Genomic DNA, 18,154 nt, shown 5'->3' on the forward strand with positions numbered 1-18,154 from the left:
GTACAACATAAATGTAACATTTCTATGGTTATGTAACTTAAATGCCACTAGTATGAACTGTTTACAAGATACTTAGCTACAAGTAAATAACAAAAATACATCAGCTCTATACTATGAATCTTTAAATGTGGCAACTTGTATATTCAGTTCAACTTTAAATGTTACAAATGTCACGCAATACTTTGCTAACACATGATATCACCCCCACCCCCCCCCCTCCCCCACCTAATAACAAATATAACATAAATTTGAAGCCATGTGTCACTGTGTGAGAAAATGCCCATTTTGACAAGAGAAACCCCATAAAGACATAGTATCGACATGTGGCAACCTAAATACATAGTAAGTGTATGCTAGATTAGATTTGTGCTAGTTTGGCCAAGAGAATTGGTATCAGTCACTCATTAGGAAGACATCATTTATATTCTGTAACACAAGGTGGATCAATTGTGAACAATATAGTCAGCCCAATCATATGCTACTGACATTACCATTCATAAATTAGACAAAGACAACACTCTGTCAGGTGTCTGTTAATACTAAGTAAACCTTAAATATGGGCTCAAGGAAAAAAAGCACCAAGTAATTAATATCACCAATTATTATTGTTCATTTAACTTTTTTTTTTTGAAGTGGTCTTTCATAATACTATTTCATAATCAACACTGTTTATCTAATATTTGTACTGACAAATGAATGAATGCACACATGCTAGTATATCACTGATACTTCTCAACTTACCAAAATCAAATATCAAGAAACTTGAAAGTAAACTACGACCACTGCAACTGACATGTTTGTGAATTTGAACGTCATCTGTTATTGAAACTACATCAATTAACCCCCCTTTCATGCTTTTTAAATTCATCAGAGAGAAAAATACACCACTTTGAGTTGTTAAGTCCCAATATATACAAAGAATGAAAGAAATCGAGTTGAAAATTTAAACTTAATATAAATCTATTTTTGTATGGGAAGACAATTAGACTCTTGCATAGATTTCACTACAAGAGATTCATCTAAAATAAACACATCACAAAAAAACAACAAAAAAACCAAACACATTTTATTTTGATGACTTCCCAAATCATCTAATACTTAAAATTGATTTCAGCACAAAAGATGTTTACAATTGAAAGTAATACAGAAATCACTGGTACAATTTTCACTTGGTGTGCACAAGTTTCTATGACTTGAATGCCACTTGCATTTTTGTAAAACTAATTTGAATTGACTTATTTAACAGTAACCTGAATTCAAAATACAAGTCTACAACTGTCAAGAGAGAAAAAGCAAACATCCCCCATGTAAATATCTCTATACAATAAAACACCACTAATGCTAACAATATCACAAACTAGACTATAATTCTATATTTTTACAAAGTTCATTTATGAAGAGCTATATTTGAAGGTTATATTTAATGACAGGTTTTTAGCAATAGTTATATTTATTGCTATGCTCAATGATTTTAGTATAAATACCAAAAATGCACACACAATTATTAAACACCCACTTGCTTTAGTTCTAAGATAATATGTATAGTCAGGTTTAGAATTTGCCAAGGATACTCAGATGAACACATTCAATTACAAATTATCTTATTGACCACATATGAAATCTGTTATACAGCTAAATTCAATTATTTCATTGGATGATTTTGCATAATTATTAAGTGTTCAGAAATCTAAGTGTATATATTGTTGGTAAAAAAAAAAACCATATGCACAAAACCGAGAACACTGTTAGTGGCAGTGTTAGTAACAATGTTAAAAATCTCAACCCCATTCTACAGTCTGTTTCAATATTTTCAACAGAGGCTCTTTGGTTTTCATTTCTTTAAATAAGCAAAAAAAAAAAGCAAAGAAATTTAGTTGTTTACAGTGCCTCTTTACAGTATATGACTAGAAAGTCACCAATCTTTCATAAAATACACCTAGAACTCACTCACACATCGAAAAAAAAAGAAAAGACATCGGTATCTTTGAAGAACTAAAAATTCCTCATTTTCATTCACTGGAATGGTTTGACCACAGGATGAAGCGTAACAAAAGAATGAGAAAAAAACAAACATCTTTTTTCCCTAAAATTTATGATACACAACTTAGATATGTAGAGTTAATATCATAATTTAGAGCCATGAAAGTGCAGATAGTTTTTCGTTTTTGTATCTGAGTATATGTATCTTACAGGTTTGCATCATCACTGCTATATCGTTATAATACACTTTAAGTGCAAACAAGTTTATACAAACTTGGATGCCACCTAATTTGTTATTCTTCTCTTGCGTCATGTATTGCTGTAGGGGTACTTGAGAATGCTCAAGACAAGTTTCTCCTTAACTCACTGCTGTCCAGCCATAATGGCAGAAATCTGTTCCCACTTGTATGCAAGTCGACTTCTACTGGCAAGTTCATCACACTCCAGGGACTCTATAAGCTGTATATGAGGGTGAAGTCAATTCGACATCAATTACTAAACATGTCAATGTAAAGCAAACAGAGGTTCATAATAACACAATATGTGATAAGCCCTACTGAACTGAATCTATATTCACACTGAATACAGTTTTTCTCAATGTGAAATATCTGCTCTAGTACAGGCTTTCTCACAAACACTAATTGGCAAGAGAAGAGGTCATTATTTCAAAGCTTTAGAGTTTCATTTTCAAATCAAACGCAAAGATGGCATGGAGGTTCTTTTCTTTCCTTTTTACTTTTTCATATTAAACTCAACTTGTTCTCAGTCCTACCTGAACTTGATTATATTAAACATACACTCACCTCATCATTGTACTTCTGTGAATAATAAAAGTAAAGTTCATTAAGAGCAGCCATCTGGTTGAAATCATGTTGATGTAGTCTAGATTCTTCTGCTAATGCTGAATTCATGTCTTGATCACTGATTACTGGCATTCTCTTAATGTCCTGATAGAAACTACAATTAAAAAAAGAAAGAAGCCATCAGATAATATATAATAATAATAGCAAGGATCCCTTTTTTTTCTGTTTCTCATTACCCGACCAACGCAAATTTTCTTAATATTATGTGGAACAGCGCCCTCTCTGGCAAAAATACAGAAGTGTCTGGACTGACGTCTACAATGATGAAGACACTTGTTCACTAACAGAGCATTTCTTCATCATGACAGAAGTTATTCAGGTAGGTGATTGAGAACATGCCAATTATGTAGAGAAGCTGGGAAAAGAATCCAATTAAAAGAAGATAGAGAGGAGGAAAAGGAGAGGTAGAGAAAAACGAAGAAACTGATCTTTTATTTTTGTACTTAAAAAAATAAATTGATCAACCGACCCATAGTTGCCATGAAAAAGTAAGGAGACACAAAAAAATAGGGCCAGCCTAATAATCATACTTGGTGGACTGAATGAAGACTAATGGTAGCAGTACCTATATATATTTACTCTATACAGACAGTGTGGAATGTCTAAATATTCATGTAATATTTACCATTGTTTAGTAGGGACAAGCCATAGTGTTGAAAGTAAGTACTGTACTGAACATTATTTGGTAGGTTTATTATTTCCATGAAGATTTCAGTAAGTATCCAAGCTGTAAACAGTAACATACTACTTACAATGACGATATCATGGTGACATGCAGCACACCCCATTACTATACTGCAACTGCAATTTATTGCTATTGCTAACATGTCTCACTGTGTGTCAAATTGAAATCAATGGCTATACAAACATAGGCCTAGATGTCAGATTATCAGTTTTTCAATCATGGCTTACCTGTACACCCATTCCCTATACTTTGGAATATCTTTGGCGTAGAGTAGTTTACTGGATGGAGAGTCTTTGCCAAGTTTATGTACTGATGTTGAGCATGAATCCATAAATGTCTGCGCTACAACAGAGAGACAGGCATCCACTGTCTGTGACTTGTAAACATCAAACACAAAGTCTGGGTTCTTTATCAGGTTGACCCAAAACCTTAGTGGCAAGCTGTGGAATAAAACAACATGTCAGAATAAGTTAAGAGTTAGGAAATGAAAATACTACCTCCAGTGAAAATGTCTTCTTACTTTACTTTCTAAGTTTTATGCTTATAACAGTGAAGAGAAGAACGTAATACAAATCACTTTTACTGAAATAAAAGTGTGCAAATTGTATCTCTGGATAAAATGGGACTGCGGTGGCAAAGAAGTTAAAATAGCAAAGGGATCCATGAATTCGTTTCCAATTATGAAGTTTCATTTCATATAGAGAATTGTGTGAAGTTTGAACTCTACAGAGACTTTGCATTGTACTGAACACAAGTTCAACAAAAAATATGGAAATATACACTGGTTCTTCTACGACACGACAATGTGCATCTATGTCACGACAACACATGTCAACATCACTGATTCTGTTGTGTTTGAAATATGAGTCAAAACGTTCAAAATTACCATTACTTTCCCCCGATATTTCTTTGATATTAATGGCATCGGTTATAATTATGTTATTCTCCAACATTTTTCTTTGTTACGCCAGAAAATACTCGTGACCTAAGGGTTGTCACTACAAGTCTAGCGACTCAGTGACAAATCCCTTCAGGCACTCATATTTTCCTTGGCTGAATGAAGAAAAATATTGGGGGATAACATCTTATTAAACTTTTCACTGAGAACTACAAGAAACAAATACTAAAACTAACCTATTACTCTTCCACGTGTGGACAACATCAGGATCAGATATTCCATGCTCTATTGCTTGATCATCTAGGAAATCAAATAAGTACTTGATTGCCAGGGGAAGGGCACTGCCACGATGTGTTGTACTGAAGATTGTCTCAAACAAGTCATCAACAAACTTTTGTAATGTACCCTGTGTTTGTATACAAAAGATCAGTATTATTCATATGGTAAGCACACTACTAAAAGTGAACTAGTAATGGTGTCTACACCAACAAGTTAGTAATACTGTAATAAGTAAAGGTTTATAAACATGAAGTGCAGACTACAATTTTATAAATCAACTATAATGTAGTCACTCATTTTAAAATGTATCACACCACGACACGAGACAAGTTGAACAAAAAATACACTCTGGTCGTTCCAAGTCACAATGCACATCTATGTCATGACAACGTGTCTACGTCACTGGTTCTGCTGTGTTCAAAATGAGTCAAAACGTTCAAAATTGTCATTACTTTCCCCGATTTTGCTTCGATATTACTGGCACTGGTATAATTGTTATTCTCCAATATTTTTCTTCATTCAGCCCGAAAATAGTCATGACCTAAGGGTTAGTCACTACTTGTCTAGCAACCCGTAGTGAAAAAGACCCCTTAGGTCACACATATTTTCCTTGGCTGAATGAAGAAAAATATTGGGGAATGACATTTAAATATTCAGTACTGATGAAATTCAACCATATGATAATCAAAAAGCTCTTCCAGATACATTATTGTTACTAATAACTGTAAACACAAGATAACATAAGATAACATACCTTGGTTGTTAGGAGCCTAGTTAAGTAAATTTCTGATACCATCTTAATGTTCCTTGCTCCCTCTTTCTGTGCACCATCATTGTCATGTTGTTTAATAAGATGCCATGCTCTATGTCCACTATCAGCCTCGGCATTGATTAGCATGGATGAAGTTGATCTGTGTCCTGGACTTGATGTCAGTGACATGTTGACTGGTTATATGAAACACAAACAAGCAAGTTAGTTGTCTCTACACAGACAAACCTCCCAAATCCTCCCTTGCTATGCCTTCTGCCACAAAACTAACAGCTATGAATGAACATTTTGCAACTTTTAAAGGAACATTTTGCAACTTCTAAAGCAATTACTTGTCAAGAAATAACTGGATATGTTATGAATATGAATTGACAAGTATGCTACAACTATGTACCCTGTTAGGCTGTACATTGAATGGTATCAAGACATGGTATAATTCTTGATGTGCTTGCAAAGAGAACACTTACAGTGAGGATTGCCTGTCTTCAGACTGGACACACCCGGTGACATGTTGTAACCTTGTTTTGGCACTAGAGCCATGACTGCACCATCAAGCACCTGAAAAATGAAATCATGATTATGTAACATTAGCAAGAAGACAACATCTGACATACCCTACTCTCTAATGTTGACCTCTCAACATTACCAACTGCAAGGCACACGACTAAGTTAGATATTTGAACTTCAGTAGCTTTAAAATTTGTTCTAAGAAAATGCACTTTTCCACTACACATTTCACAAACTACAAGTTTCTTGTGTCTTGTATCCAGAACTTTCCTACAGCAGGACATGATTGCTCTAACCATCCTAGAAAACATGTGAACACTGATATATGGTACTGACCTTGTAATGTTCTAGTGTGTTAATTCTCTTCCATTCTCCCTCTACCTTGGCTGTGATATCATCATCAGCAAGACTCAGTCTCCCACTGTATCCCTGTCTCCATTCTGTCAATAACATAAACATACATTGAATTCTACATCAGAATTGTTACTCACATGTTTGCAGATCTATCGAAATTGTACACAAGTAACCAATACAAACTGAATATTTGTATGGTTGTTTTGCCAGCAACACTACCTTACTGGTGAGAGTGAGGGATGTGTACCTGTACGTGTATGCGTGTGTGTGTGGGAGGGAGGGGGGTTATGTGTATGGGTGTGTGTGGCCATGACAGCTTCCTTATAAGACTTAAAGTAAAATGTACTAAACTCACCTAAATCAACTTGGTCCACCCTAGGTCGAGATGAAAATGGTGCATTTTTATAAATAGCATCTAGGAATTTCTCCTTAACTTGACCTATAGAGTCACAATCCAAGACCTTGACCTGGATGTACTGTTCTTCTTTATCAAACAATGTGTCTGGATTAACAACATTTATGCACTGTAAAGAAATAGATAGTACAACATTTAGTTATGTTTACATAATTGATTACATTTAGAGTTACCACTACTGCTCTCATAGTTACAATGTATACTTTTACACCTCGTATAAATGCTATAAACAGTTGTGATGAAATCACTTTACTTAGGTGTTACTGGTTGTAATATACATGAAATAATAACACACCTAAGTAGTCTGCATCATCCATACACCTGTGTCATCAATTTGTGTAAAACTGCATTAAATTGATTAAACCTTTACTCACATAAGTCTTGTACTCTATCTCTTGTCTTATAAGTTTCTCTTCGCTAAGTGAATACCTAGCTTCATGTGTGATGCTATCAACTGGACCTTTCTCAATTTGTTGTCTGAGGGCTCTATAACACATGAACAAAGGTTCCCCTGCTGCTTCCTTGAGGAAACTGTACAGTAGGAATGTTAACCAGTTGGTCAACATTTTCTCAGCTATTGATTCAGTCCTGTGAATTGAAAACATGATACACTGAGAATAGTTCTACATCCCGGACTAATTTGGAAGTAATATCTGCTACATGTACCTGTAGTTCTAAACAAAACTTGTTGCAACAGACAGAACTCCTTATATTTCACATGGTTCACCTACGCACATCCCTACATGAAATTATCTCTCCAAAGCTGTTACAACAAAGTTATTACTTTAACTTTTACAAATGCAAAAGATCTGACAATAGTAACTACTGTCTGTACAAAGAACCGATGAATGGTCTGTGAAAACCTCCAATCATGGAAAGAGCTATGCTGTTTGTAAAAATGATGCAGCAATATTCTATGAAAACGTCTGATAGTGGGCACAGTTAAGTGTTCTTTTTCTTCCCTCCAGCTGAAACAAATTTATTATCAATTGGCCTTAACACCATTTTAAAACAAGATGTATTCCTCAAATAGGACTTATTTTACTTTACCTTCTCAGGAGTAGTTTGGGATGGTTCTTCCCTTCTAAGGTTTTGTCAATAAGTTCTGACAGTAATGCTTTTAAAATTCTACAGAAAAGGGAGAATATTCAGTTAGTGATGACAATTGCTTACTTCTGGTTTGGTTACCTTTTCACTCTATATTATATCCTGGTCTGTATGATAAACTATGGGTTACAGATAGCCAGGATGGTTTACAATATTACAAGTTACTAGAAACTACTGGTACTTCATATCTCATTATTCTTAGCATTTTGTTTAACATTCAGACACTCTTCAAATTATTAAGCTCCATAAATTAGCATAATCATAGAAATGCATATACATTTGGTATTTTAATATATGTTCATTGTCTTTGAGTCCCTTTGACTAAAACATAGTAAGAGCACCACACAAGAAATGATAACTGTCTTTGTGGGCTGATGTGAATATTCCTGTAAAAACATTTACATTCAAATGTACTATTGCCAGATAAGTGTTCAAAAACAACAACAAAAACAACAATTACTGACGTTATAGATATTTAATAGTTGTTACTCACTCGGTGGCATATTCCATTCTACTTTGTAATGATACCATTATTAAGGAGGCAACGTTGACTCTGTCTCTCATAGAAAATGATTTCTGTCCTTCTAGGGTTCGGATAAAATTCAGTAAGAACGTCTTGTTGGTGACTAGTTTACCAAATTCACGCAGACCCTTCTCAACATCTGCCCTTTTAGCACCCTTCACCTGGATAAACAATACAAAATATGTGTGTGAGGAGGGTAGGAAAACGATATCTACACTGACAATACAACATATCTATGTAAGCTGGGTAGGAAAACAACATATACTGATGGTCCATCTCATAATGACTTTTTTCAGACACTGTGTTTTGATACAGGATATTGATGCATTGCTTCTGATACTCTATCATTTAGTGTACATAGTCTTACATTTCTTCATCAGATGTTAGGTTTAAATGGCGTCATAACTTATTACTACCTGGATAGTAGAATAACTCTATACTCTGCCTGTTAAAAATGAAGATTGACAATTGATGACTTTAGTATCGAATTGAGCTTTTGTTCCAAACACAAATGTGAACATTTTAGTTTGAAAATGTTTTGACTGTCAACAGATTAACCCACTATTCATGTGTGCTGAATAGCACGTCAATTTGTTGACAAAGACTGAAGTGTGTAGTCAAAAATTTCAGGTAAAATGTTCAAGTCTGTGTTTGTGTTTGTGTTTGTGTTTGTGTTTGTGTTTGTGTTTGTGTTTGTGTTTGTGTTTGTGTTTGTGTTTGTGTTTGGAACAAAAGTTCAGTTCAATACTATGGTTTACCAACACAGATGAATTTCCATTTGAATTCATGACTTTGTTACGTCAACACCTACCTCTAGTTCTCTAAGCACTGGATGGTCTTCTTGGCCAGGGAATAGCACTCTCATTGTATAACTTCTGTAATCAAGGAATGGGATACCAGCACCTTCTATATCTGTTGTCATCTCAGTTACTTCAGTTTGTAACTCTGCAAATGCTGCAAGAAACAGAAGACATAGTTTAAGCAACAAGAAAATCAAATAGTATACATATCATCGACATCACAATCAATCAAACATCTTAGTAAAGAATGTGTTTTTCAATGACGAGAGATATGCCCTTCACTCATCAAGACTGAATGACAGTGGGCTCACCATGTATGTTGATTACTCTATAAAGTCTGTTTATAACCTAATACATCTGAACTCCATCAAAACACTAGTGACTAAAATCATAATCTAATGTAAATTTCTTGAAAATAGCCTGCTAATGGTAGAAAACTAGTCGAAGATTTGATTCATTTTTGTACTGAATTTTTCCAATGACATTTAGTAACTAAAACTGAAAATGACACTTAGTGACTAAAAAACTGTGACAAATCTCTGTGTTCTCTTACCTTCTTTGCACACTTTAACGACGTCACTTTCCAGTGAGTCTAGTTTGATTTGTAACATTTTGACAGCCCTGTTCTTCTCACTGGATTTCCGTTTATAAATAATTAATATAAAGACAATAATAATAATAGCTACTGCGCCACCAGCAGCTATACCGGCTATGGCACCTGTACTCAAAGCAGGACCATCAGAGGCATATTTCAGGAAACCAACACTGACGTTCAGATTACCATGGTAAATCTAGAAATGAAATAACATGCTGTGTTTAATTTACATGTATGTAATTTCTAAGAAATATATATCAAACAGTGAATTTAGTCACAAACTGATCGAAGACCACTATAATCCCACACTTCTTACGAGCTCAGATTGAATGTCTCAAATCAGTTATAGCCTTGTTGTCTCACACCTACCTACCACTATCTATATATACAGATACACCTCATACCAACCAGCAGTAACTATACTAAATAGGAATCCACATCAATACACAGTGAGGGATCAAATCTATCTATTGTTCTAGACACCCAGATTATCTGAGTTGTCAAGCCCCTGACTTTATAATAATATCACAAAATGTTGGGTAATGTAAGGAAAGGAAAGGAAGACATGTAAAGTATACTTTGACTAACACTACCCATTTTTCCTCCTGTACAGGAAACTACCCAAACAGAAATACTGCTACTATTTTTAAACCTTTTCATTTTCCTTCTTACGACTTAGTAGTAAAACAGTTAATATATAACACTTACGGTAACTTGAAGTCCCTTTTCAGCACTGCTACCTTTAGGTGGTGTTTCTGGAGGATTACACGTCAACTGATTCCAAGCTAATGAGGTGACTTCACAGTCATCATCTCCAATTTTTACTATTACATCATGTTCATCTGAAGCAAGTGTCAGATTCTCACCCTGTATCATGAAATATAAATGAAGTGTGTACAATTATAACACATCATAACATAAAGGCAATATGAAATGGACATTAACAATGTTTGGAGAATATGAACCAACTCACTGAATGCCAGTTGAGAATACAATAGAAATAACCAAAATATAAATAAGAATGTAGACATCTAATGTGACAAATACATTGCATGATATTAGTCTCCGCAAATGGAATATAAACCAAGTACTGAGGTCAAATTATGAAAATGATCGTGTCAGGCATTGCATATGTTAAAATGTTTCATTTCTGAGAGTACATGTAGATTTGATACAACATGAAGACTTTAAACAGCAATGTGTTGTTATAACATGATATACAACAATGTCTCACTAAGACTGCAGATCCATTGACTTTTTATCAATAACTGGATTTGCAGAAGTTAGGCAGGTACTTCGTTAGACTACTTACAACATATCTTATCTTCTAATTCTAGATTGGATAGAATAAGAAGTTCACAGCACTTACTAAAATAACAAGGGGTTCTTTTCCAACACCACTGTACACCTTTGAACCATCCTCAAAGTTTGTATAATATGGATTTGGGTAGTAGAGGAAAGGTCCTAGGCTGGTATCTTTGAGATGTGTTGTGTTCTGTACACTATCCAATATAAATCCATAGTCACAGCTGAATGGTTCCTTTGCAGTAGGTTTAATGTTACTTTCTGACACATCTGGGGCTTCGCACACCAATTGAGTGGGTGATTTAAGGATGCATGGCTGTAATATCAACAATAATGTGAAGAACTGTGATAACATGACAAGTGATCACATGAAAACAGGTACATGTGTAGTGATTGCATTAGGATTCCAGAGAACTGAAAAGCAATACACTGCAATGTTAATGTACATCCTCATAACTTGTTAACCATACGAAGACAGAGATAGACTCTCAAAGCCTGGCTACTAATACTTTTGCTTAAATGTCTGTTAATATATCAGTTTCACATTTGCTATAGTTGCAATTCCAATCACATTGTACAGTACGCCCTCAATGGTTACTTAAGAAATTTCCACTAATGCCAAAAACCCACTCAAGGTGAAAGTAGCAGCTACTTTGCTGTAAGTTGGTTTTTGCCATTTGTAGAATGTTTAGCAAAGGTAGCCACGCTGTAAAAGTCTAAGACACAGACAGACAGACAGACAGACAGACAGACAGACAGACAGATGTATACATATACTATATTTCAAAGATGCCTTATCTTCATCACAATCTTACTAGGATAGTCAGAAACTGATTTTACACAATGTAACATTTCATTTTCATCTTGCCATTTGTAAGATAAACTTACAGCCGTATACTGGTTATCTTTTGATATATACTTACAGTAGTATACTGGTTATCTTTGATAAATACTTACAGCAGTATACTGGTTATCTTTGATATATACTCTCATTTGTCTTGTGTGCACAATATCCAGGTTTGTTCCTGTCACTTGTATGGTAATGCCACCACTGGAAAAAAAGAAGAATCTGATGGTCAAGTACTCAACAGTCCAATGAACTTAATTTCTGTATTATGAACATGTCCTGTGTGTGTGTTCTTAGGTATTACTTTATTAGTCAAAGAGTTCATATGAAGGGATTCATGTCCTGTGTGTACTCGTCTCTGAGTTCATATGAAGGGACTCTACTACTCTACTCTATGTACTACGTACGTGAGATTGTACTATGACATGTGAGATTGTACTATGACATGTGAGATTGTACTATGACGTGAGACTGTACTACAACATGTGAGACTGTACTACAACATGTGAGATTGTACTACAACATGTGAGACTGTACTATGACATGTGAGATCGTACTACATGTATGACGTGAGCTTGTACTCACATGTTAGGCACACTTTCTGATTGTATATCAATTTTAAAGTGTCAATGGAATGGATAGTTTTGGTATATTACCTGATAAAAGCTGCATATCTTGACAATTCTTTGATTTCTGGGTCTTGTTTGTACATATAAGTAGCCTGTGGTGCAGTATTACTCTTTACCACTCCATCAAATGACATGGTTACACCACCACTCTGGTCATTATTATTGGCAGCTGTTGTAATACACTCTGCATAGTCAGCTGAAGTTCTATAAATACACAAAGAGAGTAGAATATTGTAAATGAACTCATATATAACTATGGCTTGAGTGGATTTCATTCGTGATTACAAACTATCTTTAGAAGGAGCTTATAAATACTAGAATGTAAATGACAATTCAAACTTTATCCTATGCAATATGATATATGTCAGTTATTATCTGGAAATAACGAATGAAACTTTCACTCTTCTAAATTATAAATTTGACTTACTTAACACTATCACAGGGACTCCCAGCTACCATTACAGTAATATCACTACCAGCATTTAGATGTTGTCCAGTTATTGTCACTTTGGTTCCACCAGACCGAGGTCCTATCTTCGGAGATATGCTATCAATTCTAGAATTCTGTAAACAAACAATGAAAGTATTCAACCTATTACTTTCTGTGTACGCTACATAACTTGCAAATATTTGGTGTATTAAATCTATCATTGTTGCTGGTTCTTGCTTTTCACTCCGAAGTCAAAAAATCTTAATTTGTAATTTCTACTCTAAAATACTAGTAGTTAACAAACAGTTTCAAGTCATGTATTTATTCAAGGCAAATCTCCCCAAGGGTAAAAATTGTTTTCAGCTGGATATATGGTGTTGAAACTGTTGCTAGTTTGTCAAAAATATATGAAAAAAGTTGTTTGTTTGTTTGTTTGTTTTCAAATCAAAACTTTGGTCTACACCAAATGTGGTCTGACCCGGTGTCATTTAAATTTTAACCCGATAAAGTAAAATTTTATCACATGCTACATGGAGAACCAACCAGAAAGTGTAACAACTCAACATCCCCCACATTATTCATGTACAAAGTATACCATACACTTAATTACTTGGTAATTTGGATTTGTTTTCTTGTTAAAAACCCTACAAAGGTCTCAAATTAGGAACAATATCATGAGTCCCCTTTTCATTTATCCATCACTCTGGCAGCATCACCTACCACATAACTGAATTCTTCTGACGATGATCCACTGTAGCTGGCTTGACTATCTGCATCACCAATAGTGATCCCTACTTTACCAGATTTCACACTGCCACTTGCACTTGTTATACATTGAACTCTGCAATCAAAACATTTTTACCCAAAATTATCACCCAGTGTAATATTGACTAAACTTCTTGTTTTGAAGTAGACTGCTGTATCGCTCTGTCCTTACTGGCCTGCCCTAAGGGGTCTGACCAATGTGTGAGGGTGTCCCAGCACTGTGTACCTTACAGACTAAGTAAAGCCTTGCTTTCAGACATACTGAACAGTCAAAACATGCTAATTTTGTATCAGCATTTATCTTAGCACTGGATTTAAAATTACAAACCATTACAATATAGTAAGATTATCTTCCATTTGGATTGATAGATCAACTTTCTGTTAATTCTAAAATAAATAACAAATGTCCATTACAATATTATCACCATTTATCAAACTCATTTAATTACAATATAGGTGTAAATTTGAAGACAAGTACATGGCAATGACAAGACCTAACCCTTCAAGAACATGGACATGAAGATTTTGAATACATTGCAATAATACACAAGGTCAACTAGTCTGTTTGTATAATATTGATAGGATTTGACACTATCAAGCATATTTTCACTGGTTTTGTTGTATCATCAATGGTAATGTCACATTACATCTCCTGATTCAAACTAAATGTAAAATAGACTTAAAATACGACAGGACTTTATTGTTGATATATAGACTACGAGTTCATGGCAAACAAAGTTTGAGAGAACTTACTGTTCAGAAATCTTGTATCCATTGCCCTGCACTACACAAGTCAATCCTGCCACTTTAATGCCTTTCACATCTGATGAATTCTTGCCAAGATTGTAGCCCCTGATTGTCAGAGTGGTACCTCCCTCTACTGGACCTGCCATAGGCTGAATCTGTCAAGATACATAAATTTGTCAACTTGATGTCAGTAACCAAGTGTGCCCTCTAAGCCATTTTTGGCATGCCACTGATACACAGCAAAAATAGGTTAAGTTGTTGTTCTTTATCAGAATGCACATTACTGCAGACTTTGCAACTGACTAAAATTCTTACAGTGCCAGAGTTATCACAAATGTAATGGTTGGCTTGGACATAGTTTGTCTCTCGTTAACCAGTTGGTTACAGGGTTACATTTGTTGACTACTGTACATTTCTGATTATCACTAGGGATTTCATACCAACCACACTGTGGTACTCACCTGTGTAATGGTTGGATTTGGACATAGGTTGTCTCTTGTTAACCAGTTGTTTACAGGGTTACATTTGTTGATTACTGTACATTTCTGATTGTCACTAGGGATTTCACACCAACCACATTGGTACTTTATATCGACTTGATGACATACTCCACAATTTGGACGACTGACGTCACATTTATATAGTGTCACTGGAAAAAAATTAAAAGATAGCAAAAATGAAATTCACCCACTAAAATAAGCAACAAGGAAGGCACTGGATAGTATCAAGTTATTCATGACAAGGAAGGCATTAAATATTGTACTGTATCAAGTTATTAATGACAAGGAAGGCATTAAATAATGTACTGTATCAAGTTATTCATGACAAGGAAGGCATTGGATATTGTACTGTATCAAGTTATTCATGACAAGGAAGGCATTAAATAATGTACTGTATCAAGTTATTAATGACAAGGAAGGCATTGGATATTGTACACTATCAAGTTATTCATGACTATAAGTATAATATCAATATTTATATTTTAATATTTTGTCATCTCCAGTTTTGAACAAGATACAAGGTGATCTAGTTAAGGCAAATAATAGTCATCAAAATATTGTCAAATAGTCCCTACAAACTTGTTTCTATGAAACTTATAAATGTCAAAACAGTATTTTATTTTGATATTGTCTAATAAACTTTATATACAAACCATACCTTTGACATCATCTGGATTATCTACGTAGAAATCATTGTTCCATCTCAGCTGGAGTGGTACTAGTTTACTGCTGACATCAGCAGCATACATATACTGCAATTACAAAAAAAAAATTATCTAATATCTTACATCAACTGGCTAGGATAACGTTTGATTTCATGAGAGATGGAAAAAAGGAATTGCAGAGAAAACTGCTCTATTCATTCTGGAATGCAAAAATGATTTACAGTCATATCTATATACATACATTTGCAGGGAGATAGATAAAGATTTGTATACAAGTGGAGAAGGTAGAATAACATCAAAACTGTTCATTATTGAAGGGAAAAAAACATCGAAATGGATGTATTTGAAGGAATTGCAATTTGACTGTTATTGCTGTAGGATTACCTTTGAACTTTGACATTTGATCTTGCCTGGATCAAGCATCTGTCCATCAACAACCACCACTTCTCCTTCAATATCCAGAACACATTGATAACCACTATGCTCAGGCTGAATAGGGAAATACAAGATTATAATGTTAACCATGACTTCACTGTGATTGGATATCAACAAAGGATCCTTCTGAAAACAGTTTAAACACTTTCTGATTCAATAGTATCTCAACTAACGGATAACTAAACAAAAAATCTAAAGAAATTTAAACCATCTATTTATCAAATCATCAAAGTCAGCAACACTACATTAGATATACTTACACTGAGAACTGGGAAGTTCTGTCCAGTCACTTCATAATCTTTAGAGAGATCAACAGGAATTAAAATCTCCTGTCCTCCTTCAATACGAGGACAACTATCTGAACCACCAGCTTGATTCTGCAATACAAATATTGTGTACACTCAAAACACAGAAACTCATCATTTTCCTGTGTTTAATTGGTCATGTAATATCCATGCCCTCTGTAATTCTTAATCCATCAATCGCCACTCTGCTCAGAGTATTTCACATAATATTAAAAAGTGGTACAGCAAGAATGATTTAACTTTCAAGATGGTAAATGTTATTCTGGCATTCTGAATTAAGTAAGTAAGTGGATAGAATTCTAACTTACTGCAAGGGTTGTGTTAGCTAGCCAAATTTAAGCTTGTACTGCTTTCCTTTAGAAATGTTTCAAACCTACTTAGCCAAGTTGTGAAACTAAATGTACATCTACCATGTCATATAACAACTATCATTTGAAGTGAATTCTTCAAATATCTTAAAGTTAAAACACTTTTACATCAAACAATTACTTACTGCATTCCCTTGAACAACTCCATTGTTACACTTGGACGTATCCTTGGAACATTTATTTTGAAAAATACACCAATCACATCCATAGTCATTATTAGTACATGCCATACAAGTCTTAAATGATTCACATTCATAGAAATCAAAATCAGTATCAACAAAGTTCTGACCAGTTTCTTCTGCAAACAGTGATAACTTGACTCGGACATAACCTATAACAAATGAAACAAAAAACAGGTATTACTAAAACTGCATGAAGAGAACACTAAATTGATAATCAGATCAAACTAGTGTTGGTTGGTAGATTAAATGAATTACAAAGGTTACAACATACAAACAGATCAACTTAGTCAAGAACAAAAATTGATAATGTCTAGTCTGAATATACAGTTCAAATGGTGTACAATCAAACAATTCATTGCTTGGTTATTGTTCCACTTGGACTAGATATTGAAGCATTGGTGTCAACGAAGTATAAACTATGGAATTAATCAACTAAGATGAGTTACTTTCAGTGTAGCAAACTTCATCACTGTGTTGTCATTAGTGAAACCATTGATACTAAAGTACACTTACCTCTATCTCCTGGTGATGGCACATTACTTGGTGATGGAGTTAAACATTTCAACTGATTACTGTTTGGATCTTCTCTATCTGCTGCAGTGTCTCCAAGATTGGCAAATACACAACTGAACCCTGCACTGGTTTCTGGTAGACTGGTCACAGTTAGTGTCAACTATAAAATGAAGATGTTATACATTACAATACTGGGGTGCTAATTCAATATCAAAACTATAAGTAGTATTTAAAGTTTGCAACTGATCTGAATTCAAAAGATACATTGTCTGTAAATGAGTGAAGTATTCAATATTTTAGGATTCATGTCATTTTCTTTTCTAACCACTTACTGTTAGAAGGTCTCCTCTTTCTACACTAGCAGGATTAACATCAATACTTGGACACTGTCTATCACTACCAATCCATCTTTTGTCGTTATCATTGCTTGAACCAGTGCAGTCAACCTTCCTGGTACATCTATAAGAAAAACAAAAGAATTCAAATATCATCTATAGAGGGCAGTCAAACATATTCATCATGGAATATTTTCAGTGGAATAGCATTTCCTTTGTTTCCCATCTTTGTTACATTAGAAGTTCTATCTATATAAAATAAATACAGAAATGTGAATTTCAGCTCAAGGCAGTACTGTAACAATAAAAGTAAACAAATTCAATCCTGAATGTTCATTCAATGGGAAATTTAA

General features: G+C 34.4%; 1 protein-coding gene across 1 annotated transcript in view; it reads right to left on the reverse strand.

Moving 5' to 3' along the window:
• Positions 1 to 256: 256 nt before the first annotated feature.
• LOC144433130 (plexin-A2-like) overlaps positions 257 to 18,154 on the reverse strand; it is a 52,640-nt gene continuing 34,742 nt past the window's right edge. The window contains exons 5-31 of the mRNA XM_078121443.1: positions 17,799 to 17,925; positions 17,467 to 17,626; positions 16,897 to 17,102; positions 16,359 to 16,475; positions 16,048 to 16,152; positions 15,657 to 15,750; positions 14,960 to 15,147; positions 14,505 to 14,653; positions 13,707 to 13,827; positions 12,984 to 13,120; positions 12,584 to 12,760; positions 12,038 to 12,131; positions 11,145 to 11,396; positions 10,484 to 10,642; positions 9,734 to 9,971; positions 9,192 to 9,334; positions 8,351 to 8,541; positions 7,801 to 7,878; positions 7,125 to 7,338; positions 6,691 to 6,859; positions 6,318 to 6,421; positions 5,942 to 6,032; positions 5,460 to 5,650; positions 4,663 to 4,832; positions 3,756 to 3,968; positions 2,784 to 2,937; positions 257 to 2,439 (exon numbers count right to left, since the gene is read on the reverse strand). Coding sequence (XP_077977569.1) covers positions 2,344 to 2,439; positions 2,784 to 2,937; positions 3,756 to 3,968; positions 4,663 to 4,832; positions 5,460 to 5,650; positions 5,942 to 6,032; positions 6,318 to 6,421; positions 6,691 to 6,859; positions 7,125 to 7,338; positions 7,801 to 7,878; positions 8,351 to 8,541; positions 9,192 to 9,334; positions 9,734 to 9,971; positions 10,484 to 10,642; positions 11,145 to 11,396; positions 12,038 to 12,131; positions 12,584 to 12,760; positions 12,984 to 13,120; positions 13,707 to 13,827; positions 14,505 to 14,653; positions 14,960 to 15,147; positions 15,657 to 15,750; positions 16,048 to 16,152; positions 16,359 to 16,475; positions 16,897 to 17,102; positions 17,467 to 17,626; positions 17,799 to 17,925 — 4,138 coding nt within the window. The 3' untranslated portion in view covers positions 257 to 2,343. The remainder of the gene's footprint in view (positions 2,440 to 2,783; positions 2,938 to 3,755; positions 3,969 to 4,662; positions 4,833 to 5,459; positions 5,651 to 5,941; positions 6,033 to 6,317; positions 6,422 to 6,690; positions 6,860 to 7,124; positions 7,339 to 7,800; positions 7,879 to 8,350; positions 8,542 to 9,191; positions 9,335 to 9,733; positions 9,972 to 10,483; positions 10,643 to 11,144; positions 11,397 to 12,037; positions 12,132 to 12,583; positions 12,761 to 12,983; positions 13,121 to 13,706; positions 13,828 to 14,504; positions 14,654 to 14,959; positions 15,148 to 15,656; positions 15,751 to 16,047; positions 16,153 to 16,358; positions 16,476 to 16,896; positions 17,103 to 17,466; positions 17,627 to 17,798; positions 17,926 to 18,154) is intronic.

The sequence above is a fragment of the Glandiceps talaboti genome, chromosome 1, assembly GCF_964340395.1.
Source record: "Glandiceps talaboti chromosome 1, keGlaTala1.1, whole genome shotgun sequence".
Lineage (NCBI taxonomy): Eukaryota > Metazoa > Hemichordata > Enteropneusta > Spengelidae > Glandiceps > Glandiceps talaboti.